Raw genomic sequence first — 27,914 nt, forward strand, 5'->3', positions numbered from 1 at the left:
CACAATTTGGTTCACATATAGAAGACTTTTTCAGGCTGAAGGCTCCTGTCCTCAGAGGCAAAAGAACCGTGTGGTGTAGGAGCCCTGAGGCAGCAAATACCATCTGATTCCTACCCAAATGATGTTCTCCCCATTTGATGATAACCAGAAAGTTCTTGGGTTCTACAGCTCATGTGTGTGTTTAAGCATCTAGAAACCAACTTAAATATAGTCCTGCCCCTATAAACTTCAGGTATGATCAATCTGCTCAGAGACTTGGAAGCCAAGAGACGTGGCATCAGGCTGGCAGCTTGTTAAGAAGGGGGAAACCAGCTCATCAGCATTTTACAGAACTACTTCTGATATCCTGTTATTGAATTATTTCAGAGCAGTTTCTGACAAGCTGATACCTCTGTCTCCCACCTACTTGAAATCAGCACTTAAAAGTTATCCCACAACATTACTTGTAATTCAAATATCTGCTAGGAAAGCTGGTAACAATTATTCAACTGAAGAAGAGCAGATCTGAATTCATCAGACTGCAGTGATGGAGTTTTACCAAAATCTCTCAGAAGCCCTACTACTGATAAAGAAGTTACAAAAAGCCTCATCTGGAGTTTAAAGAAAAGAGCACTCTGACTGAACTGTCTGCTGAAATAAGACAGTAAGGGAAATATATTTATGTTGACTGGCAGTGTCTCATTCAAATGTCAGGATCTTTCTCGAACACTTGATTAGAAGTGGCCCCTTCAAAAAAAAAAAAAAAAGCATAGAGTGGAACAAAGGTACAAAAGTAGAGAAGAAAGAGAGCTGAGAAACATAAGTGATTTCAAATAAATTACAAATTTTAATATACTATATTATTTCAGACTTAGTTATAATTAATTTTTCCTTAGGCATACTTAGCAGTAGCAAAAAGCACTTCTCAGGACAGCTTTGCATAACACCTGGATAAAGTAACATGTAAAACTTCTGCAAGATAGAAACCACATTTTTGGGAAGAGAGGCATATGGGTGAGGCATAAAACAGGACCATAACGAGCATTGTAAAAAAAATAGCAGATTTAATTCATATTTATACCTGTAGGCTAAGAGTCTTCAAATGAGGGGGTTTTATTTCACAGTAGGGATATTTAGCGTGCTTCATAGCTTTCCCATGCAGCAGATAAAGTCTTGAGGTAGCCATTTAGGGATGGGTACACTGTGGCACATTATAAGAGTTATACAACACTAACGCAGGGAGGCACTGGTGCCGCCAGGAGCAAAATCACTGTTTCCCAGTGGTAAAGCAACTTCTTCGCAAAAGGCCCAGTGTCAAAGAACATAACCCTACATGTACACACGTGGGAAAAAAGTGCATTGGGTCTTCATATCAGAGTCACTCATTCTCTTTAGCTGTGTTTATATGAATACCAAGTGGGAAAAGGAATGAAGTCGCAAGCAGCACTGATAAATTTGCTAGGTTTTCATGGGCAGCTCTTCTCTGTCAGCTGAGAACCTGCCTATGTATACTGCTTTCAAAATGTGTGAGACATCAATCAATTAATACTAGGGGTTAATTCCACCATCACTGAATAAAATATACTAGAGCTTTCCTTTTCCACAGACATTGCAAAATCCCACCCTGCAGAAGAATAAAAATCAACTGCTGATTCCAAAAAGTCTGCCACATGCTTCTGTTGCTTCAGGTCACGAATTACTATCTGTACAGTGCCAACTTGGCCCAAAGAACTTCCAGAAGAATTTGCTGCCTTCCTGGAAGACAAAGACAGAAGAAAAACTTCCGAAAAACATGCACTAGAATAGGCAACCAACCGCAAAGTAACTCAGCAAAAAGAAAGCCCCAGGGTTCCTCTGTCTTCTAAATAGCACAAGTAAATGAACAGCCAGTCTTTGCCTCCTGGGAAGTAAAGTCTCTTGTACCCCAGGGGTGGAAGAAAACTAAAGACCCTCTACGAACTAGGAGGCATCTTGTGTATCTTGAGTGAGGGGGAAATTCACACAGAATCACTAAGGCTGGAAAGGCCCTTCAAGATCATCAAGTCCAACCATTAATCCAGCGCCACCGTGTCCCCTAAACCATGTCCTGAAGTGCCACATCCACAAGTTTTTTGAACACTTCCAGAGGTGGTGACTCCACCACCTCCCTGGGCAGCCTGTTCCAATGCTTGACCACCCTCTCGGTGAAGAAATTTTTCCTAATATCCAATCTAAACCTCCCTGGTGCAACTTGAGGCCATTTCCTCTCATCCTATCACTGGTTACTTGGGAGAAGAGACCGCCACCCTATGCTTCCTCTTCCCTTTGACTCTCCGACCCCTCACAGCTCTGGCACAGCATTACGGAGCATATTACAGATCCTGCAGAAATATGTAAAGTAGAAGCTATACAACATCTACTTCAGCAAACAGGATAAAGGCTATAAATGGTGCCAGTAACTAGAAAATTCTTGCCTTTTGTATAGGAGAGATTGAAAAAGACCTCTCTCTTGAAACAGAAATAAAGATAAATTAAATTAGAAAAAGGCTCGAGTTAGACCTGTATGATAATATTGACAGTATGGATGCATGAATATTATTTTCTAGCACACTCATATTAATACTTGCCTGTTCATTCTTGGTGTGTCATCACCCTTGCAGGGAACTGGACTGGGGAACTCACACAAGTTATAGGCAGCCAAAAACACACATAAAAAAAGGGTTATTTTTAACCCAGATCAATCCTGCTATTTGCACAGCCCCCCAGTCCAGGGGGAAGCAGAAGGGTAGGAACCGCTCTAGCTGGCATTGCAACTGGAAGAAATACTTGTGAAACGACAATCCCACAAAGTAAGTCCTACAAGTGTGTGTGAAACTTGTAAGAAATACTACCTTTGTAGCAATTGAAGGAGATTTCTGAAACAGGTCAGACATGCAGTAATACTACATTCATTTATATTAGTATGGCAATATTATGATTTCAGCTTTATTCTGGTCAGTTATTTCAAATACAATAAACATATCCGGTTAGAGACTGTTCAACATTTTACTAAACACTTGGCTCACTTGTCCGCAGCCCATATAGCCACTTCATTATTTGCAGCCATGTCTTCTGAGAGACAGCAGCTGGTGCTGAAGATGCTTCATTATTAGGTTATTGACAAGATTTCACATTCCCTGGAAAATTTCTAATTGACCTAGTATGCCACATTACCTATCGTTGTGAATCAAGCAAAATGAGATTTCTTGAGTTTTAATTTTCAAGTACACCAGACTGTAACAGGCACACATCACAGTATGAAAAGAGTCTAAGGGAGATTTTGAACTGTACTTTTCCCCTTGGCTGTATATTATCCTTGCTTTTGAGTCTCATGACTTCCTACTGGATTAACTGAAAAATCTCCAAACAAAAAATCCCAGGCTGCAGAGACAAACATCACTGAAATTTCTGCCAACATGCATTTTCCTTTTCTGAGGTCAGCCTGCTCACAAGATACCCAAGAAGGTAGCTGGGTACCACCCAGCCTCCTGAGCAGTGCCCCTCTTGGGTGGGGAAGGGGAGCAGGACACTGAGCCAAAGTCAAGATCTTGACTCCGCCCTCCTGGTTCCAGGACTCCTCTTTTCGAGAGGCTTCGGAAGCTTTAGGTGTAGACACAGACTCGAGCTGCAGTGATAAATAGTTCATGTTCATCTCCCTGCTGAGAGCCATGACAGACAGCTACGTGTCTTAGAAGGAACAGAACTTTCCATAAGGGAGAGGGAAGGCAACATTTTCTTATGGCCACTCTTAGCTGAGAGCAAACTCCTAGAGGAACAAGGCAATCGCAGATTTCTCATGCCCCGTTCCGCTGTGGGATATGCTTTAACCTGCTTCCACTAGCTTAAATTCACAGCAATCCGTAACTAACACATAGACAAAACAACACACTCTTTACACACATAGTTCATTTCCTGGAGAGGTAATCAAAGAAAATAAATGAGCTGCGTAACAGATGTGTCATATAATGCACCATTGCAGCGATACAGACAGGGCAAGAGCCTGTCCAGAAGTCACCTGCAATAAATCTTTCCTAATTATTTCTATGTATCTTAAAAACTCCTATATATCTAATGTGAGATTTTAGTGAATGACTCACTTCAACAGAAAACTAATACAGATGATATTAAAATAACCTCTAAACTGGAATTACAGCTGATTATGCTCAAAGATGTAGTACTGGAGAGAAACGAAAAGAATTAGGCTGAAGTTATTAAACATCAAGTAAAAAGGGCCAATTTATGTGAATTATGTGAACAGAGAACAATGGCTATGTGCGCATGCACATACATATCGCATCAGTGCTTTCCAACAATAGCATATTCTTTTTGTAAATTATTTTAAGAAATAAATAAATCAGGAAGGATCATTACTTACTGTTTACTTAGAGTGGAAATTAATGAGCGTTTCTTGGAAAGCTCCAGGGTTCAGCATAGCTGAAGACTCTAAGACAGATATGTTCATCCAAGAGGGTAAATTACTTATCAACCAAAAAAAAAGAAACCAGGAAATGTTTTTATAAAAGGGTCATTTCTTTTAGAAATAAAATATTACAGTTTAAGTATTTAATTTTCTTAAGTTCTGACTAAAAATATAAAAATTATTACTGTGGATGCTCATTTTTGCCTCTTTGTTTGCCAAGACTAATAGAATTTCATCTTCAAATATTTACTATAAAATGAACATTTATGTTATTCAATGCCCAATGAACTTCAATATGTAAGTAGTTCATGGTAAAAGAATGTTAGCTCCTTACTTGTTGGGTGTTATTTCTCATTTGCCACTATATGACCAAAAGGTAAGCAAGATTACGTACAGCAAGTCAACTTTGGTTACTGAAGATATTTGTTCTTTGAGACAGCTTGTTAGGAAGCTCAAAAATTCAAAACTTTGTGATTAAAATATTTCCTACTCTGGAAAGTTCTGAACAGAATTGGTCTTGTCATAGCACTTTGGGTCTTGATTTTAAAACCACTATGTACATAAGGAACTTTACATACGTGGACTAGTTGTATAATCTTAATAAATGTATTTGGATATGTGCATACTTGTAGAAACAGAGATTTACAGGCTAAGTTTGGCTTCAGATTTAAATTTAAATTTCAGCACATACTCCATTCAGGGATATTTAGATGAAGAGATTTATTTGAGGTTCATCGATCTAAGGAAGGGTATTTTTTAAAATAATCACCTAGAGTAGAACATAATTATTGTGCTGAGCTAATGGCTTTGGATGCCTGTATTAATTGTTTTTCAAACTATTGACTTCCACAAACAAAGAATGGAACCAAGACATCTCTGGGGAAACAAACATTATAGCATTTAAAAAGAAATACTGGGGTTCCAACTGTTATTGATTTATTGGATAAATGTTATGCAGAATCTTGTTAGCTATATTTCCTTTTTTTCTAAATATACAAACCACACTTTATCTGGAAAAAATAAAAAGTGAATTTTCACAGCTTGTTACACGTTCAGCTCTATCTTAACAGAAACTCATTTGATTAAGAAAAAAAAGCCACCGCCATTTTTTTGCCCTTTGCACAGAAAATAATTACAATTATGCAACATAAATAAAGGACAGTAACTTTCATTCTGTACTTGTTTATAAACTTGTATATTACAGCTCTCCCAAATTCAAGGAGGCTAGAGGGTTGGATAACATGCTTGATTCAATAGCGTTTGTCAGTCACCCCTCTATGTAAAAGTGCCACTTGTGAATGAGAGGACACTATAACACTTTCTATAATTCTACAGAATTACTCTAACACTGGATTTTTGTAATATTAGAGAGAATTACTGACATTTATCGTGCTTTTGAACAAAATATCACCTCACATATGAAGTAGAGCTTTTAATTGTGGCCACAGAACATTGCTAAAAGGGATTCAAACAGATGTACTTGGATAATGCCATCAACACAGGACTTATTCTTCAGAATATCTTTCTTCTTCTGGACAAAGAAATAAAATCTGCAAAGCTACAGAATTAGTTTTGGGAGTTTATAAAAAAATCTAGTAAAAATAAACAAAAAAACAAAACAAAATTTTGCAATATGTGTATACAGAAACCCCTCTAGGATATGCTTGAGAACCTATTCAGAGATTCCATTTCTTTCTGTTTCGGAGCATCAGCTAAGAGGTGAAGGGCACGGCACTTCAGCAGTGGCCAGGTACAGGCCTGGCTGTGGCTTAGACGCGGCGCACACAGCGTTCCACTTAATGAGCCTGGTGGGTAACAACAGCAAGTTTTAAAAGTAATTTCGGAATCTCAGTCCAAAGGCCATTCCATGTGAAACGTTTCCTGATGATGTGACGACAGAAAATGCAGATACTTGATGTTGTTAACAGGCAGCTACTCATTCTCTTAAAAGCCTTAACCTGGCCACAGAAACCTTGATGAAAAGTCAGACTAGGGCAGTGGTCTCTAACTGCTTTTCCTCTCCTCACTCTGTTCCCCCTGATTGAAAATTTATGCAAATGAAGTGCCCCAGTTTGAATATATTCGTGTAATCCCCACCGCCAGGAAACTCCTGGGGGAAGAGCGGGGCGTGAAGCTCAAAGACTATGGCTCAGAAGAGGACATGGGACAGGGGTAGTGAGTAGACAACATCCCAAGGCTCTTCCTGTGGCGGGAAGAACAGGCAGCAACCAGACCCATCAGCTTCAAATGACCGCTGGGGAATTTACGCTGCCCCAGCAGGAGCCCTGGGAGCGCGTAAGAGGCCTACGGCTGAGCTGCTGAACTTGATGTTGGCTCATCTGACTGACTGCCAGTAACTTCTTCCTCTGGTCCACTTGCATGTCCTCTTTACTTTTTCTCCCAGCTGGATTCCTGGTGCTGGTCAGCTTGCTAACCCTAGTCCTGACGCATTTATCTCCCCTCCCTCTTCTCAGCTTTGGCTTTTCCCTGTCTGACACAAGCTCCCGGTGTATGTAACTCTGCCAGACTTCTCCCTGTCCTTTAAAATCAGCGTCTTCCCCTCGGTCTCTCACCGGAAAGACATTGTGCCGCATGGTCTCATCCTTTTCTCTAATTTAAATTTCTCTACAGGAGGAAATACGTCTCATTGTGTTTCAAAAGCACTAAAAGACAATTCTATAGATAATAAAGACAAAATCTACTTGCAAGAGTGGCTTTGTCTCATAGAGCACCCAGAAGCTGGGGGAAGGGGATGGAAAGGGGGGGTTGTTTGTTTTTACACAAGATAGACACGAAAGACTAAAGATGCTTCTCTGACTAAGAAAACATAGGACTGGAAAGGTTTTATTTCATATTCAACAATATTAAAACTGCTGCCGTGCATAATCATGCTATTGCATGATACCTCTCAGTCTGATGTTCAAATTCAAATGGTGATTACCTTATTTCACAATAAGGATTGATTTTTATCTCTTACATTCATAGTAATGAATTGAAACGTCACAGAAATTAAATTAGCCAAAGCAGCCATAAAGTAAGATCCAGGTGCTAGTTATAATTTCTCTTTTGCTTACAGATCTATTTGCTTCCTCTGTGTTTCCCCTGAGTAGTCAGGGGAGCAGTTAGAGCATCACTTCAACAGATTAAACAGGTAAGTGGAGGGGTGGTGTTTTTTTTTAATAACATTATACCAATATCCACAGAAACCCCATTAATCAATGGAGAATAGTCTATAAAATGAATATTTTAGAAGGTTTATTAAAATTTATTACAGGAATTGCAAGCCATTATTTTTTTTTAAGCTAAGTGTAAGTTATTACCAGGAAGGTCACTACATTTAGAAGCTCTGTAAACTGTCCTGCACCTAAGATATCTAGGGTTATGAACACACACCACTCTATATAAGACTTCTTTCCTTACACTGCAAGCTGACTTTTTTTTTTCCAAGGTTTGGTGTCACTGAAGTGCAGTGTAAAATTGTGGCTATTGTTGGCCTCTTTACACACTGTTCCTAAATTAACAAACAGAGCAGTTTAGAAGGTCAAATAGGAAAACAATATCTTAAGAAAATACAACTTCTGTGGCTTTGAAATAAAAAAATCCATGCCAAAACGTTTATCTTCTCGGTTCATGAAGCCATAAAATAAGTACAGCACAGTGAATCATCTCAAAACTTCAAAGCTTGTATGCCCAGCGTACCATTTTAGGGCTATTAAGTTGTACAGCTACTGTACTTGTAGTAAATAGTTATACAAGATTGTAGCAGCAGTGCCAAAGACTTCACCCTTGCAAAATTTCCTTAAAGTTACACTCTTTACCGTAAACTCACTGTATAAGCTCATAGTGTCTCTTACCATCTCAAGAGCTTCTGCACAAAAAAAATTATTGACCATTACATTGAACATACCAGCTTCCTTTAGAGAATGCAGTACTCAAAGTATGGATATTAAATTATATACACAGTAAGTGAATAATGAAATACAATCAGTTAATGCCTTTGACATATCAGCATTTCTGTAGAAAAGCAAAGTAAAGGTTTTACTCATTGCATCAAAGACCATGACGATAATTCACTAAACTAAAAAGCCTCATTCTGTGAGACTGGAGGTGGTACCTTGTAAGGTATGTAAACCAAGAAGAAAATAGAAAGCCATATCTTTCAGGAATACGTGATTCAGAAAGGAGCAGAACATTTATTTATCTAAGCTGGTGCCTTGCCTACATGTGATTTTTAGCGATTTGTCCCAATTACATGGTAAGAGGCTCAATTTCCATGTGTCTGTAAAGTCTAGCCCATCGCAACCTGCTTACCCCCGCCCTGTGTGCGGCTGCTTGCTATTCCAGCTGGCTGGGGTGATCAGAAGGCACCACTGGTGCCTTACGGAGGCCATCTGGGAGGACTTAAGCCAAAAGCCCCATTAGACCATGTAAAGAGCAAGTCCTGGGGGGATTCTGAGTTTTTTGTGTATGTCATAGGACACTGTACAAGATTTTTGTTCATGCAGTCTGGCAAACAGACTTGTATCAGTGGCCAAGGTTTCGACAGAAAATTAAAACAAGTTTTTATGCGCTTGGCATGTTATGAATTGCATTGTCATGGGAGAACTTTGTTAGAACCTCAGTTAACAGTCATGTTATACTTATATTGAAGATAATTTTTTAAGGTTATGCACAAGAAGCTGCCACAAGTTCTCTCTTCCCCGGCAATTTGTTAACACCGCTAAGATTGCAGTGTCAATTTAAGCAAGTCTTAAGTTGCAATTAAGATTCAGACCAGTTCTCACCTTCCCAATCACATCATGTCTGTAAAGATACACACCTCATTTTGGAGATGGTCCTCAGCATGGCTTTGCAACAGTTCTCTGCCTACATTATACTATGCAGTCCATCATAAAATAATTTTCATTACTCCTTTTTGTAGAATAGATTCACAGTACATGGATTCCAGTACATCTTCTAATTAGCTGTTTCTTCTTCCGTGCAAACCTATCTACATCATCAGAAAGACTGGCTGACCAAACAATGTCTTTACTAGTAGCTTTGACATATTCCTTCTTCTTTAAAGCCTACACTGCAAAATAAACTCCAAACATGTCCCTGAAAGTCCTTACACTTATTTGTAAGCTGTTTCTTCATGGCATTTCTGCTCTGTTACTATAAAATTCTTCCTTCCTCAACAAACACGCTTTCAATCCAGCCACTTGTGTTGACTTTGCTCCTTCTTTTCCGTCAGCTAAGTGCCCACATTTAGCTAAATGAACCCATGCAATTCTTCCAAGGCTTGGGAGGTGTGCACAGGAGAGGCTGTTTCCTGCAACTGCTTTTTTTCTACTGGTAAAAAGCACATTCGCTTTTTCAAAAAAGATGTTTTTACTCTTGATACCAAAGCTTGAGACCTGAGTAAATTAGCTGAGAAAATAACTAAGTGATATCCCACAATGTTGTTGCGCAAAATACTTCACCTGACAGAAAAAAGTTCCTCTCTTTATGCATAAAGTATATGAAAATCCTCTCCAGTTAAGCAATATTCTTGGTAATAATGGAGTATTCAAAGGCAACATGTTGTGGATGTGAAAACATGACTTATATTCCCAGAAACATTTCTCTTAATGTACATTAATTGCCAGTACCTGCCAGCAGAAGGAAACTTGGGCAAAGAGTCCAAGCAAAGGCCCAATCTTTGAAAGGTGATAAGTACTTCTTAGATTTAATACCAGCAACTAAGGGCACTCAACCTTTTCTAGGGACCAAATGAGAGATCCAAAAAAAAGATTTAAGCACCCAGCTCCAAAACTCCTACTCTCGAAACCCTGTAGAGAACCTAATTTTAGAGGCAGGTAAGCAATGGGGACTGGATTCTTTTAAATCAGCTTTCTAAAATACTTTAATTTCTGCTTTTGTCCATGCACACAGTCCTCCAAACCACAACACCAAGAACCAGCTAGGTGTCCAGCACTTTCAGAACTGCCAAACTATTCATATTCTCTCTCTCCTGCTTTAGAACTTTCCTTTGGTATGATTGTTTGTACAGTGCCCAATAGATCAAACTCTGACTGGAAAAAGATTTTTTGGGTTTTTTTTAACCAAAGTTGACCAGTTTTATCTCAAACCTCACCTGTTAGAGTGCTTATTAATGAATATACATAGAGTCATTTGGCTTAGTTTCTCCGTAGGAGCTATTTTTTCAATTAATAGGCATGTTTATTTAAATGTAAAATACATTGGATATACACAAATAGTTGATAATCTTATAAATTCAACTTTCCAATTTCAGAAGCTTGCTTGGGAAATAAAGGATATTTTTGGTAAACCAGGCAGATTTTTGATCTTCACCAGATGTAGTCACCCTGTGACAAACAGTTTTAGAGAGATTTCTGAATAAAAGAGAGATCTGAGTTCCCTAACAGTATTGCTTTGTATCTAAACATGTATTCATTAATCACATTAGATATCAAAATCAAATGTCATAGAAGACAATGGTTTCCTGTTGGACAACATAATGAATTTAGAATTTGGCATATGCACATTGAATATAAATTAATGGATTTAACAGACTTAGACTAGTTATATCTCTAAAATCAGTAGAAATGTTGTTTGAATTCAGCTGTTTTGATAGTGAATAACTTTAACACTATGGACATATGTTCATTTTCAAAAGCATTTTGTAAAGGCATGATCCAAAGCATACCTAAGTTACCAGGAGAACCCGCCCTTGAGTTGAACAGACTGTGGATCAGGCCTTAACCACCGTGACTTTGTCAAGAACAGAATTCTCAGGTGATTTCTTATAAGATACGATGAGAAATGAAACACTCCACAGGTTCTCATTGATCATAGCTGCAGCCCACAAAATGACATGTGAAAAGTGGTAAAAAGGGAACCCATGAGGACTGGAAAAGACTCAGATTTTATGGGTTATTGATTTACCAGGAAGACTCTTGCCAAGTTTAAATGAAGGAAAACAGAAAAACAGCATAACCCAGCTGTAAAGCTGTTGAGGTAAATGCGAGTGAGAACTGTGGTGATGTTCTCTAATACCCCTTCATAAAGCAGCTACATAATTTTAATGAAATAAATGCCTACAGTAAAAATTTAAGAGATCAGAATCCCAGTGAATTATAAAGTATAAATTACCATGTATGCTGTTACTTTTACAAGACTAAAAGTACAGCATTCGCAATAAATTTCTAATAAAAATTTAAATGTTAACTTATGAAAAATAGTCTTGTAGACTGAAATTTTAAAAGATTACAAACTTTAATTACAAAACTACTCTCTCATTTCACTGATATAAATTAAGTAAACCACATGAATGGATGAGTAACATACATTCAACCAAACATACCACATACTTCCCACAATTCTGTAATCCCCTTCCAGAAAAGAGGGTTCGTAGCTTGGTAACTATGATGCACCAAAAGGATAAAGATAAAAACATTTAGTTTCAGTAGGAAAAAATTTCATACAAAAATTGCTATTATGGCTCTGTGTTTCAGACTGAAAACTCAGACTGAAAACTCATGGAAGATATGTAATTTATGGTCAAAAATTTAAACTGGCAACTAAATAAATAATATTAATACTTATGTGCTCAGTAGTGATGCTGAATTTATGGCTTACATTACAGACATGAGAGTAACCCTTTTTTCAAAAGGGATATAAATAATTAATATAATTTATTAAATCAAATAGATTAGATTTGGCTTTATGTAATCTGCTTTTACCTTTAATTTTGCTAGGTTTTAGCTGAAAAAAGATTTGCAATAAAAAAACTGTTCAACATTCTATAGTGTGGGGAAATATCTTTTCTTAAATAGATCTTTCTTCAAAAGTCACTTACATTGCACTATAGTTTTTTATCAACAAATATAAGATAAAATCTCTGATTTTTAATGTATTTATACGTAAGTAAACAATTTGAATGAAATTGGCTTGTCATATAGAGGCTTTTATAGTCCACTGGGGCTTTTTTTTCCTTACCTGGAACTCTCTTTGCCCAGTTGATCATGTGCACTAATTCTCTGTCTGCAAGGTTGGTCAACAAGGTCATCATAGAGGCTTCGTTGAATGGTCTATTTGGGTCATATTCAGAATAAACTATGGGTGGTTCAGCTTCCAGCAAGGCACTGACCATCTGTTCTGCCGTCAGGGACAGGGCTGGACTGTTCTTCTTGTTATGTTTAACCACCAGTGGACTTGTCCAAAGGGTGGGAGCTCGCAGCTCTGTAGAAGAAGCCTCCCCGTTCCTGGAATCCTGTTCCTCTCTTTGACGTTTTTGTTTCATTATTCGCCCACCTCTGCGGTCTTTCCGGATTCCTAGAGACACACAAGAATATAATGAACTCCTTTCCTTGAACATATATATTGCATACACATGGCTTCAGCCAACCAGCAGCTGCTGCTGATAGACCCAGGTAGCATTAACTTTTGGTTTATTTTCTGAAGAATTCTTCTTATACATGGAATCTTACATTAGTAGTTGGAGAGAAAAACTATTTTAAAAAGTATAGTGTCAGGAATAGTGCACTCCTTCCTAAAATTCAGACAGGACTCTAGTGACACTGTATAGTTGCCTAAGGCCCACAAAAGTCAGTCAGTAATTGGGACTAAATAAATGTTTCTTTACAGCACAAACTTCAAAGTGAGTCCCAAACTCTAGCAGACAAGTATTCTATAAATGATCAATGATAACTTAATGATCTGGGTGGCCCAGATGGATCACAGAAGTAGCTCTCAAAAACCATCCAAGAAAGTTTTGCTCAAGTTCACCAATTATTTTAACTAAACATTATCCTATTACTGAGCCTGTGATCTTCTCAATTACATAGAAAACATCCCAAAAAGTTCCCATTATGAGATTATACAGCAATAAAGAATGGCATATAAAGTAGATAAACAGAAGTAAGAAAAAGAAAGATAATTGCAACCTCAGAATCTAATGTGGGAGACCTACTGTCAAAAGCCTGTAATAACTGCAACAGAAACCATCTTTGTCATTACTGCACATTTCTGCAATGTGCTCTAGCACTGTATGACCCTGAACCTTGGGATATTATCAAGTCAGCCATACCAATTAGAACAACAATGTAAGACCTTACAGTGGAACAAAATCTCCCTTTGTGGAAAGGTTACAAGAAAAACATAATGATAAAGCCCATGTGAACTCCAACTATAAAGGGAAGATTAAGTCTGCCTCTGAGTGGAGGAGGCACAGACATTTTGAGGCTGAGTTAAAAACTTAAATCAATCATCAAATGGGGGCGAGGGACAAGCAAGTAGTACGGAAAGCACACAAGGAATTTAGCTATGAGAAGGCAGCTTATGACAGGGCTTATTCTGGAGTTCTCATGCAATATGGAAAAGCAGTACCAAAGCCAGTTTGAAAACTGAAAGAAGTATCTATAGAGAAGGAGGAGACAAACTATTCAAATAACAGAGAAGAGAGAACAACTTAAAAAAAAACCAAAGCAAAAAAAACCCAAAACCAGCGTTGACAACTGCTGGCACTTGCAAGTGATCCATACAGGCCTTTCTGATGGGTGGGGGAGTGGGAAACACAATCCTTGCTCAGATTTTTTCACACCACAAAAATTTGAACCTTTAGATTCCCAGTCTTTGTTAGCAGCATCTTCGTCTCACATCCAATATTCCTTCTTATAAATGTTGGATCATATCAACAGGTGTCCTTTTCCCAATCTCAAAGGAAGAGAGAGGATCTTTGGATTTGTTTGCCTCTTTCTTTGAATATGATGATATCTTCACTGAATTAGCACTTGAAGATTAAGCACTTTAAGTCTAATTCATTCAAAATCTAGGAGGCCTCCTGATTCTGTTCTATTAATCTTTCCAGATAAAGTGAGTTCAATAAATCTTTCATCACTCCTACTACTTAACCTCTCTACATTTTCCCATTTGTTAAACTAGTTGTAAGCCAAAAGTCTCCAGTGCATTTCTGCTCCCATTTTTCATTTAGCAATACCAATTTTTCCTACCACTAAACTGTTTCTGTCTAGGAGAGGAGAGGGGAGATCCTTGCTAGTAAGAAAAGATGCAAGACTTATTTTGGCAAAACGTCACCCTAGAGTTATTCTCATTGGTAGCTTACTTCATTGGAATCCTCAATAGAATGCATGCTCTGTCTGTAACAGATATTTTTGTTGTATGCTTTATATCAATGTAATGTTTTTGAATCTAAATTGCCCTGTGAAACATGCAGACATAATTGTGTGAACAAAACCACAAGGTTCATACACACTAAAGCATTTGCTAACTTTCTCACATCCCAAATTCTACAGCTGCTCATCTAGCAATTTCCTTTTGAGGAGTTAAAAGTATCCTTGGGACCTGTACTGTTCAACATAGTCATAAATAGATGGACTCAGAAGTGACTTAATTCAGAAACAAGATCTTGGGGTTAGACTAATACTATAAAAACATCAGATAATTTGGTTTAGAAAGTAAATAGAAGGCTAGAAATTACTAGGAGAGGAAGGGAGGACAGTGTATCTTCATAAATCGCAGATTTTATTAACTCATGAGACACACTACAATGAACACTGTGTACAGTTCTGTTCTTCCCATTACAAAAAGAGATATAAAAGATAAATGGGTAAGAGAAAGACAAGTAAGATAATCCGAAGTGTGAAACAATTGATGCAAGAAACAGCTGAATTGACTAGGTCTGCTTGGCCTGCAAGCCAGATGCAAGACTACAAAATCAGGAGTAGCAAGAATATGAATGAGGTGCAAACACTGACTCTTCTATCTTAATACAATCCTAGAATCATAGAGTAGTTTGGGTTGGAAGGGACCTTTAAAGGCCGTATAGTCCAAACCCCCTGCAGTGAGCAGGGGCAGCTTCAACTAGACCAGGCTGCTCAGAGCCCCGTCCAACCTGACCTGGAATGTTTCCAGGGATGGGGCATCTACCACCTCTCTGGGCAGCCTGTGCCAGGGTTTCACCAAGATAATACAAGATGGTACCAAAGGAAACTGCCCCATGCAATGTTCAGGACAGACAAGGTGTTTCACATCATGCAGAAACAAGGCTGAAAGCATGAATAAATTAGAAGTTGGTACATGTTAGAAAGCTATAGGCCAAATTTGATGGAGAAAAGAATCCATTAAGAGTTAATAGGCACAAATAGGTCACCTTTGGCTTAAGTCTCCATGGCATAGATTACTGGAAGATCACTGAGGATTTTTTTGGGTTTGCTTTTTACTTATTCCAGGCCTGTCTTGTTAAGTAAAACAAGGATGTGATGAGAATTTGACAACAGAGGGAAGGTGGCAATTTATCTGCTTACAAATCAACTAGATTCTAAATAAGCACAATAGTTTTATTTTTAATTTGTCTGCAAGCTTCCCGCTGGCTTTTCTTCACCTTGAAAAAAAGTGGTGCTTTGAGCACGTGTTCATTGAGTTGAACATAATCAGTTTGGAGGAGGTGCCCCACACAAAACTATTTATTTAAATCCTGAAGTAAAAATGTAAAAAAACAACTAAACAAACACGCATAGTAAGCCTACACTGGATTTTGTAGAGATCACATCTGAAAAAAAAAAAGTCAGTATGTGTATGCATTCCTTCTGCACCCCATCAGCAGTTTTTATTACCACAGACAGAAAGGTCTTTGAATCTGTGTGTCATACTCATCAGAGATTTATAGAAATTACTGCTAACTATTCACCTAACCCCTAGATGGACAAGTAACATAGTGATTTTATTACTCACTTTCTTGGACCAAATAGGAGTGAGTATCTCTCTGAAAAATGCAAGTGCCTCCAAATCTCCTTCAGCTTAATCAAATTTTATCTCTGTTAAAAAGAGATGAGTGATGCACAGTCACTTATTCCAAAAAAGACAACTCTATCAAGCTACAATTTCATTGCCAGAAGTGCAATGATCCTGTAAGGTTTTTTAAAATATATGAATGCATTAATTTTGATTCTACAGTTCAGCCAGTAAAGGAAACTGAATTGCCAAATGTTATGAAAAACAATATTCTACCAAAAATGGAAGTACTATGTATCTTGCAAAAGCTCTAAAACTATTTCCACTTGAGTTTCAAAGCTACAAGAGCAAAGATTTTCAAAGGCAGTTTTATAAAGCTTCCTATGTAAATTCAGTCAGCCTTTTAGATATGGAGGAAGGTTTCAAAACTGCTCAGTAATTATATACTCCAGTCAGTAGAACCTGATCAGCAATATAATTGCACATGCACCATGGAGTCAATGTTAATCAAATGAAACACTTCACTGGTGTTTTCCAACACGTGATCAAAACGAAACAAAAAATAAATTCAAGATTATTTAAAAAATAAAATCCTAGATTAGGAATGTATTGGATGAATATTGAATCTCAGCCATCCAACAGCTAGCTTCTTCCTAGCTACTGCTAAGAACAAAACTCCAAAAAAGTAGAGTCAGTCAATATCATCAGTATTATATAAAATATTCAAGAATATTTACAGGAAGAGAAGGCGGAGAACAAATAGAATAAAATTTGCTTTGCTCTGTGTGAACCATAGAATTATGCATTTTAGATTTAAAAGTATATGTATAATCTCAAATCCTATTCTATTCAAATATATTTCCTATGAACTGCTTTATATAATATTCTTCAATTTTTTACTATTGGAAATTTTGTAGGAATATTTGTCAAATAAAGAATTTTTATTGTTTGCAATAAATGGGAACAGTTTTGATAAAACCCAATAAACTTTTCTTGGTACTAAGACTGAAAGAACCCTGGCTATTTGATAAAACTGAAACAGCCAAGATATTTTTATGTCCTTCCTATTGTTCACTATTCTGGAAATTCTAAACACAACAGCTATTGCTTTTTGTCTTGTTTGGAACACCAATCTGCTATCTGGAAAACTTATTGTGCTATTTTCATTAACACAGTACAAAAAAACGCAAAAAGACCTTCATCTTCTCTTTCCCCCATATGCACAACATTCACTTTTCTTGTTCACACAACGGGTGGGTATTAACATGAAAACTGTATCTGCCTGTCAGTTTAAAGCCTATGCGCTTGCAGCCTATTTATTAACCCATCTCTTCGTGCTCCATTTCAGTCTTGCTGGGGTTCTGAACAGCTTTCCAATAGCTGCAAGCAACAACTAGGTTATTTTTTACAAATGGTACCTTTCTTTGAAGGTTAAAATTCTCAGATGAATTGTATATTTAACCTTATCTTATCTTGTTTACCTGCAAATGCAGAAAAAAAAACCCATTCCACAATATTTTTTGAATAAAACCTACCCCAAAAGTATACAGATGTCTAGTCCTCTAACTGTGATTTAGTAGACAGACTTTCAGCAAACCATTTATTTGACTATATCTGTAACAGTGGTCATCAGTCACTGAGAAGGCTCCAGGCACTTTACATGTGCAATCCAGCCTCATGAACACAAACTCTCCCTGACCTGTGATCTCCTGGATCACCTCAGAAAAGGTGAGACATCAACCCTGAACAATGTCCACAACCCCCAAAAAATACGGACATTCTTTAGGTTTCTGTTTCAAATACATCTCTGTGTTTCACCTTGCAAACAACCTGCAAAAATAAGTTATTAGTATCATGATGCATAGTTAACAGTGGCAACAGAAACAAAGTTTTGCAATTTTCTGGGGACAAAGGATAAGATCATACCATAAGGTGGTTCAATATAGGTCACATTGGTAATTTCTGTATTGTTTTCTAACATTTGAGAATTTTACTTTGCAACTTTAATCAACCATTAATGTACTTTATTAATATATATCATGACTGTACATGTCATATGGAAATTGATTTTCCATTAATTTAATTGTAGCTGTAATTGTGTGACACACACAAGTCACCTGACAACACTGTTCTAGTTTTGGAGAGGACATAACTCTCTTATTTTATAGAAAAATATAAGTAGGCAAAATGCAATTACATAAATTGTGAATTTAGGCAGGAACAATATCTCTTGTCTTGCGAGAAGTGATAAGGATGTTGCAGATGCAGTATTTTTCTCAGAATTTCCCATTCAGTAAAACTGGGTTAGTCCAATGCTGTTAATCTTCAAAGAAACTTACAGCAATGTGAAACTAAGATACTTTAAAATCATCACCTTCTTTCAAGAAATCTAGAAGTTCATTATCATTGTGTAGCCAGACCATGAAGATATATTCACTTATGAAGAAATTTCTTTTTTTAACTCTCTGAGAATAAATGTGCAAAATCACAGCAATTTCTCCAAGACAGGTGCAGGAAGCACATTGCCCGGTTGTGTAGGGATGGGGTCAGGAAGGCCAAGGCGTGACTGGAGCTGACCTTGGCAAGGGATGCAAAGAAAAATAAGAAGGGCTTCTACAGGTATGTCGGCCAGAAAAGGAGGGTCAAAGAAAGCGTACACCCCCACCCTGATGAGCAAGTCTGGCAGACTGGTAACAGCGGATGAGGAGAAGGCTGAGGTACTCAGGTACTCACTCTTCACTGGCAGTGCCTCGTCCCACACCTCTCGAGGGGATGGACCGCAAGACAGGAACTGGAGGAGCAAAGTCCCTCCCACTGTAAGAGAAGATCAGGTTCAAGACCACCTGAGGAACCTGAACGCACGCAGATCTATGGGACCTGATGAGATGCATCCCATAGTCCTCAGGGAATTGGCTGATGTAGCTGCCAAGCCACTCTCCAGGACATTTGAAAAGTCACAGCACTCAGGTGCAGTCCCTGGTGACTGGAGAAAGGGAAACATTGCACCCATTTTCTAAAAGGGTAGCAAGGAGGACCCTGGGAACTACTGACCTGTCAGCCTCACCTCTGTGCCTGGGAAGATCATGGAACAGATCCTCCTAGAAGCTATGCTAAGGCACATGGAGGACAGGGAGGTGATTTGAGACGGCCAGCATGGCTTCACCAAGGGCAAGGCCTGCCTGTCCAACCTAGTGGTCTCCTATGATGGAGTGACCACAGCAGTGGACAAGGGAAGAGCTACCAACGTCATCTATCTGGACTTCTGTAAGGCCTTTGACACAGTCCCCCACAACTTTCTTCTCTCTACATTGACGAGCTAGGGATTTGATGGGTGGACTGCTGGGTGGATGAGGAATTGGTTGGATGGCCGCATCCAGAGTGTAGTGGTCAATGGCTCAATGTCCAGTTGGAGATTGGTGACAAGCAGTGTCCCTCAGGGCTCTATACTGGGACCAGTACTCTTTACTGTCTTCATCAATGACATAGACAATGGGATTGAGTGCACCCTCAGAGACTTTGCAGATGACACCAAGCTGAGTGATGCGGTTGATACACCTGGGGAACGAGATGCCATCAAGAGGGACCTGGACAAGTTTGAGGCATGGGCCTGTGTGAAACTCATGAGGTTCAACAAGGCCAAGTGCAGGGTCCTGCACCTGGGTCAGGGCAACCCCCAGTATCAACACAGGCTGGGGGACAAAGGGATGGAGAGCAGCCCTGCTGAGAAAGACTTGGGGTGCTGGTGGATGAAAAGCTGGACATGAGCTGGCAATGTGCACTTGAAGCCTAGAAGGCCAACCGTATCCTGGGCTGCATCAAAAGAAGCATGGCCAGCAGGTCAAGGGAGGTCATTTTGCCCCTCTACTCTGCTCTGGTGAAACCCCACCTGGAGTACTGCATCCAGCTCTGGAGCCCTCAGCGCAGGAAAGACATAGACCTGTTGGAACGGGTCTCAGGGAAGGCCCCAAAAAATGATCAGAGGGCTGGAACACCTCTCCTCTGAGGACAGGCTGAGAGAGTTGGGGTTGTGCAGCCTAGAGAACAGAAGTCTCCAGGGAGACCTTCCTGCAGCCTTCCAGTACTTAAAGGGGTCTTGTAAGAAAGATGGGGACAGACTTTTTAGCAGGGCCTGTAGCGATAGGACAAGGGGTAATGGTTTTAAACTAAAAGAGGGCAGATTCAGACTAGATCTAAGGAAGAAATTTGTCATGATGACGGTGGTGAAACACTGTCACAGGTTGCCCAGAGAGGTGGTAGATGCCCCACCCCTGGAAACTTTCAAGGTCAGGTTGGACGGGGCTCTGAGCAACCTGGTTTAGTTGAAGATGTCCCTGCTCATTGCAGGGGGAGTTGGACTAGATGGCTTTTAAAGGTCCCTTCCAACCCAAACCAGTCTATGATTCTATGCTGCACAACCAGAAGTGTTTCAAAATGCGTATTTGACTTCAAAATTCTCATTCCATACCGTAGGATGAGACAGTACTTTATCCTAGAGACTGCTATATAACATCTCTTGGAAAGAGGAGGTTTCATTTCACATTTTATAAACAAAAAATTTTACCTGTTATTCCGTATGCTTTCTATTGTATAATTAAGTAAGATTTTGTTTTGCCTCCTGAGGGAATATTTGGGGTAAGAAAGATGCCTGGTGAGAGCTCTCACTCCACCTCAGGAGCTGATATTTGCAGGAGAATGAGGGAGAAGAAGAAGTTCTTTGCTACTCTTCCTTATTTTAACACTCAGTTTTCAAGGAGCTGCTCTGCCATTTCTCCTTCTAGCCCTGGAACGTAGGGCCGTATCACCCACGAATTCTCAGGAAAAGCAGAACAGATAGAAAGAAAAACTGAAATGGCTAGAACGAGAATTGATAGAGATCTGAAGCGGGGAAGACAACCGAACTGATGTGGGGAATAGGATTAATCAATGATTCTGGGATATATTTTATTACCAAAACATAATTACTGGATTGGGAAGTAATTTTAATTGCTGTCTGCATAAGTTTTTATATATTTATAGGGTTTTTTATATTTATATTTTATAGGTTTTTTATAAAAATCATTTTTATACACTTGCAGAGGTGATGTACTTCAGGTTAATTATGTCTTTTTTTTCCGGTGTATCTCTCTTGTTTCAGAAGGAAGACATGGTATTATCTTTTGTTTTTATGCAATGACTGAAACAAATAAGTCTATCTTCAAGAAATACTTGCTTTAGGACATAGCATTCAGTATCCATGTGTCTTTTCCCTCCAAAAATTTTAACCACATCCTCTCCTCACACTTGCTGAGTTTATTCTGCACTATAGATTTTGAAAGTACTAAAAGAACAACTTTCTAATCTTTACCTCCTCTCATGGGCCACACCTTGGCAGACAGAACTAGCCACTTGTCTCTTTTTATAGAAACACAGATTAGAGGAGTATTGTTTATTTGGGGCTTTTTTTTCATATTATCTACAGTAAAATTAATATCATTTTTCATTGATCTACAGTAAAATTCTGCTTTTAGTAGTTTCTGTAGTTGTCATAATATATATCATCATGAACTTCATATGAGTAGAAAAAAATGTAACTGGTCATACGTTGTAGCTGTGAGACCTCAGGTACTCTGTTATTGGAACACATTATAACATCTTTCAACTGAAGATCTCAGGGGTCTTTTATTCATAATGGTTTTAACTTCTCAAACCCCTCAAACATTAAAATCAATGTACAAAGACTTATGTTGATACGCATGTGTGTTTTACTTAACAAATTTTTCAGCCTAAACCTTTAGGCACACAAAATGTTTTCTTTTTCGAGCATTTGCTAGCCCTGGTGCGTGCAAACAACTGGGATGTCTGTAGATACACTCTCGGATTCCACATTGTGATTCAGCGACAACAGAAAGGCTTTTTAACAAAGTAACAGGAGATGGTTTTAATATTGGTGTTTATATATAGTCACAGTTTGAGTAATGGCACAGTAGTTTTCTACTGCTGCAAGGAAAACTTACATTCACTCCAATTGCATTTTAGGTTCTTTACTTCCTCAGGTTACCAGAAGATACCAGGTTTAGAGGGTAAGTCCAGGGAAGTATCAAATCCATGAACTGTTAAGTCCTGCACCCTCTTTTTGACAAAGTGCCCTCAGAGAAGCAGCATGCTGTTGGACTAAATACTAAATAGTCAGAATATTTCAAATCATAGGCAAAAATAATCTCTATGACAATATGTGGCTTTTTTGTCCCCTAACTGCTTAGAAACCCCGTAAATGACATGGAAAATATTTCACTACTCTTTGCTATCTTTCCATTACTACCAGTGCTTTGCCATCCTACAGTTCCCACACTCAGTTGACTCAGGTGGTGATAACAGCATCAGTCACTGCCCCAGCCACGGGCAGAAGAATGTACTTAGGGCTCAAAAGTCATAGGCACACGGCTTTGAGCTGTACCACTAATGGTATATGGGCAGCACGCTATGAATCCTTGCAGTAGTCAGTGCTCTACAAATTAACCTCTACTTTGTACCTGACAGATGTTCAGATGGCATTTCAAGCATTTAAACTAGTGGAAACAAAAAAGTAGATTTGGAAACTTGACAAGTCAAAACATAAAGGCAAGCTAAATGCCAGAACGGGAGGACCAGAGTTCAGTTCCTAGGCAGCATATAAGCAATAGCTTCTCATTCGTATCAGCAGTTTTTCATGTCTTACTGGAACTATTTTGCAAAAGAAGTAACTAAATTAACCCAGGGAAGAAGCTCCTAATTAGAAACTGTCTGCTCAGGAATGAGTTGTGAGCTTTGAAGACTTTCTTCCTTATTTAGAGCTTCCTGGTAATGCAGACCTTTCCTTTTACTACTTCCTTTCCATTTCAGCAATACCTCCTCCTCCTCCTCGGAGGAGGAGCACGTTCAGAACACGGCTGATGGAAACATTATGGGAAAGGACACCCTTATGCACAGGAAAAGACTGCAACACCTAGGTTAAAGAGGATCACAAAATTAAGACATTTGGCTCATAAAAAAATTGGAGGAAAAAAGTCAGAGTAGGGATAGTGACTGTGAGGGTGGCATGGGAACTGGGCTGAAACCCCCTGTGGCAATGCTGAGTGTTTGTGGCCACACTCAGAGGGAAAAAAAATCATGGCAGGAAGGAAAAGGAATGACTTTTTTTTTTTTTTTTTTCTCTAAGAGGACAATAAAAATATGGATCTATGATTGGTTTTGGAAACAGTGATTGGTAAATGGTTTACCAGCTAACCTCCCAGTCTGGAGCAACTTTTGAACCTGAGGCTCTTTGGCCACAGTTCTGCTCCTCGTCAGCAGACCCCAGATGGTAAAGAGACATTTGACACTTCTATATACACGCACAGCCTTGCAGCATGAACAGCCTATAATTTTGTCACTTTGTCAAAGGAGTATTTCAAAAGTGCTTGGAAACACCTTCTCTTCTAAACAATTCTGTTACTCTTCAAGACTGATCTACTTCATAAGAATTATGTTGAAAAGTGCCAGAGAGAAAGCATATCTGGTGTTTTGTAAAACAAGCCCTGCTTGAGGGTTTAAGACCAAGTAAGACTAAATGCAAGGGGTAAGTAAAAGAGATTATAAACAAGAAGGCATCCTTCAGAAAACCAGAGAGTCTATAGCCCAGTTGATGATCAGGGTATTAAAGGAACATACAGAGAAGAACTGGCTGTGGCAGAGAAGCCACATGAATCCTTTACACCAGCGTTCACAAAGGAAGAAACTCCATTTTTCTATGCCAGAAACCCTTTATATGGGGAGTTATAAGGAACCCCTTTCTGAAACTGAAGTGAGAGTTGAAGAGGCTAGAAATCCAAAAGCCTCTCTCAAATGTCCTAATACCGGAGGGGTTTACTAAACTGCTGGAGGAGAGGTGTGGGACTCACTCCAGACCCAGTCTGGTGCCATTGCTGCCGTTGGCAAAAGTGATTGCAAAAGAGAACAGTGCGAACAAGCCAACAGTTCCCTCGTGGGCACAGACCTGAGCGTCATCTAAGCACAACTGGCTTTAGAGTCTAAAAGGTGGATGCGAGCAAGGTAGCTGTCTCCTAAAGACCTCTTACAGTAGTTTTGCTTTGCAGATAGACCTCATTAAGCACACCTGTGCTGAATTCAATAGTTTTTTAAGGCTTAATTGGAAATAAAATCTTACAGCTTCCTCTAAAACATAAGGTCACTGTAACTGCTGCACATAAGTAGGGGCCAGGAATATAATTACATTCTTGAAAGATTTATAACAGATGAGATTTCTGAAGCTATGACTGCAATGTAGGTCCTAATATTGTAAGGTATCTCAGCATAATGGTGCTTCCAAGGTGATTTTGAGAGCTTTGAGATTTCGAGAGCTTTTCTGCTTAGTTCTCTGTACATAAATACATTATTTGGTCACAGGAAAGTAAAACCACTTTCCAAATTCAAATTCTATATGCTTATTAAATTACTTCTTTTGAATATGATCCAGACAATCAGTCCCTTTATTTCATATCCATTTCTCTTTTAGAAAATCAAACAGAAATATAAATTGTGCTGAAAACCCAGGTGGGTTGACAATTACTTTACTGAAATCTTCTAAAAAAATTAATCAGAATTTATTGTCTAATCCTGAACAGGCCCACCTCATGTGACAGTGCTTAATAGCCTGGTTTCTGACAAGGGTAACTAGACACTCGGTAGTCTCAATAAATAACACATTCGAGTTTGGTCTGTGCACCTGGATGTTGTGATTTTTTTTCTAGTCCTGAGCAGTTCATGAACGCTGTATGTCTGTTTATATGCGTGGGGGTTTTCTCTCATGCTTTTCTGAACTGGGGCTTTTTTCTCCTCTGTAAGCAGGACTACCTTCTATTAAAAGAGAGAGAAAGGTGGAGAGAAGTTGCAGCGGGGGGATGCAGGGCCCAGGGCTTGCATTCAGATATTCTGGTTCAGATATTCTGGTGGCTCTGCCACCAGTTTGCTCAGTGATTAAGTCACGTTACATACCACAGTGCCCCAGTGTTCCTATCAGCTACAATGCAGATCATAAAACCGGTCTTCCATGGAAAGATTTTTAAGACCTAGTGACAAAACATGCTATTAACAAGCAGGCAAATGTAATCTGGGGTCTCTAATGACTATTCATAACTCACAGTTTGAGAACCAATGACCTACTAATTACAGCTGAAGGTGCAAGACATGTTTCATCCTAATCTGTATTTTGGCGTTCAGTGTTTGGAATTCATAGCACATGTTTTAAAGAGCATCAGAGGACATGGAGAAGAGAAGCACGAGAAGTTCAATTAATCCATCATTAAACTGAATCCCTTTCGGTGCTGACCCTCCTGCACATATCATACTAAGTTTTGACTACGGTAAGTATGGCAATAGCCCCATTTCTAGGCAATATTTGCAGTGAAGCCATAAGCATTTCAGGGGTCACAATAAAGCCTTTACAGGAACCATACATCAACCACGATTTGGAAAAGCAAAGTAGTTTTAGGAGTATAAATCCATTAGTATAATTCTCAAAGACAGTGAGAAACTGTAACTGCTACATGTTAGAAATTACATAAATTAATTAGGGTATTGAAGCTATTAGGCCTGATATATCAGGACTGACATTGCTAGAACTGAATTGTAAATGCCCAGCCAAGTGAAGAACCAGAAGCTCTAGTACTCTAGGAATTTCTCAAGCTCAGCAGAAGAAGACACCAGCTGTTCCGACCTGCATAGGCTTGCGCAAAACCAGTGAATGAACAGTGACACCCTGAGGTACCTGTAGTATGAACAAGTGGCAGACAGAGGTGGAGACACAGCAAGGATCCTAGGCTTCATTTAAAATTAATCAGCAACTTAAAAGGGGACTGTCTCATTGCTGTATTTATTCCCAAATAATATCACAACTAAAATAATTCCTAATTAGGACTTTTAAAGTGTGTAAATGGCCAAAAAGCAAATATAAACAAATATACAGATATAATTAACTTTACAGTCTCAAACAAGTGCTCAAAAGATCAAAAATTCTTCAGTGCTAAATTTTTTTTCTGTAACTAGCTGTAGCACATAAGCAAACATACGACAGGTTGTCCCATTTCTACCTGACTGTAAAAAGTCTTAAACAACCTTGTCTAAATTCAGTGTTGAACCTGTTTTGAGCAGGTAGCCCACAAGACACCTCCTGGAGTTCCTTCCAGCCTGGATCATTCTGTGAAGTGGAAAAGGAAGATAAAATATTTCTGGCAAAAGTGCTCACAACAGTAGTCTCTCTTGCTTATTTTGGGGAAACAACAGTGGAATATTGTATTTTGGGACAATTCAATGGCAACAGTCCACTTTGCATGAGTACAAAGGTCAAAAAGAAACATTTCACTAAAAAGTCTGGTTTCAATTCCATCTTCTTTTCCAGGAGGCTGTTGTAAATTCACAATACTTTGCTTCAAATGCTGCTTGAGTACATGCTTTCAGCCCATCAATTACATCTTAAAAATGTACATTTCCTGATACATTTATCAGGCCCCACCTACACAGTTATTTGTCTGAGTACAGAACAGCATGTCTAGTAAATGTCACAAAGGTCCTCCTCAGACAAACCAAAATAGTTTTACATTGTTAATCCATTTTCCTTCATTCACTAATTTCTATTTTTAATACAATATTTCACTAAAAGATAATTACATGGAAAACTAGAAAGTCTGGAGCTCTTCCAGTGGTTGCTGCAGACATCGATTTACCTCTGCTTTTGAGAATGATTTTTATAACTCTCTAGACTTTTAACATGAACAAAGATAAAATTCAGGAAGGAAGCATAGAGCTCTCTATTTAAAGACAAAAAGCAGCAACGTTCTTCTCTCAGAGGGCAGTAAATGTGCCAAAAGTTTTTTTCTTTTCCTTGTAAAAGTTTGTCTTAAATTTCAGCAACATTGTCACACTGAACCAGACTGAATTCCCATGTGGTTACAGGTGGGTAACGAGTTCAAGAGAGTGTAAGAGAAAACCTAAAAGCCTCCAGTCTCGAGACTCCAATCTCTAGAAGTTAATGAACATTTCTACAGGCACCTGGCATGTGGTTATAGCGCAGTGTTATGGCAAACACAGACTTTTATTCCCTGGGCTGTACCACAGTAATCTCTGAAGGGTTCTCAGATATTTTGTGAGGGCAACACTGAAGAATGTAGGCTTCAAATGTGCTGCAATGCTGTAATTTCATTATCACAAGAAACAACACCCAGAACCTTCTCTCTACAACATGAAATTTCAGGCAGTTCAAAGACAGTAAATACCCCTGATCATATACATGATCACCATCTGGATCTAGCACATAAGCACACAAATCCTTGATTGCCACATTTCATACGACTTAAGGTTGGGAAGCCATCAGCATTCACCAATTGACAGAATTATGTAGGTCTCAGGGTGTCTAAAAATGGACTATCAGGCAAATAATGATTTGTCATTAAGGATCTAGCATTTAAAGTTATGGCAAACCTTTGCCATAGCCACTGATTCCATTAGCACTCTTGCTCCGATCCCACGTCTTGTCACATGGAAAGGAGGGGAAGAATGTAGCATGCTAATAACTAGAAATCCCCATTCATTTATCAAACTATAACATACTTCAGTAATAAATAACAATAAAAATAAGGTGCTTTTGATTTCAGAGGATGAGGTCCTTTGGAGCCAAGTAATCAAAAAGCTGTTAAAACAATTAAGAAATGGAAAACTAGATCTGTATTGGAACAGAGACCACCTGGACAATACATATGGTTGGAGCTTCAGGATT

The 27,914-nt window shown here is 38.7% G+C and overlaps 1 protein-coding gene across 1 annotated transcript in view; it reads right to left on the minus strand.

Annotated features, from left to right (window-relative positions):
- ESR1 (estrogen receptor 1) overlaps positions 1-27,914 on the minus strand; it is a gene marked incomplete at its 3' end in the record, with an annotated part of 118,537 nt that overhangs the window by 42,405 nt on the left and 48,218 nt on the right. Inside the window, exon 4 of the mRNA XM_081997784.1 lies at positions 12,398-12,733. Within this exon, the coding sequence (XP_081853910.1) occupies positions 12,398-12,733 (336 nt within the window). The remainder of the gene's footprint in view (positions 1-12,397; positions 12,734-27,914) is intronic.

Source organism: Phaethon aethereus, assembly GCF_964289735.1.
Source record: "Phaethon aethereus genome assembly, chromosome: 3".
In the NCBI taxonomy this organism is placed as follows: Eukaryota; Metazoa; Chordata; class Aves; order Phaethontiformes; family Phaethontidae; genus Phaethon; species Phaethon aethereus.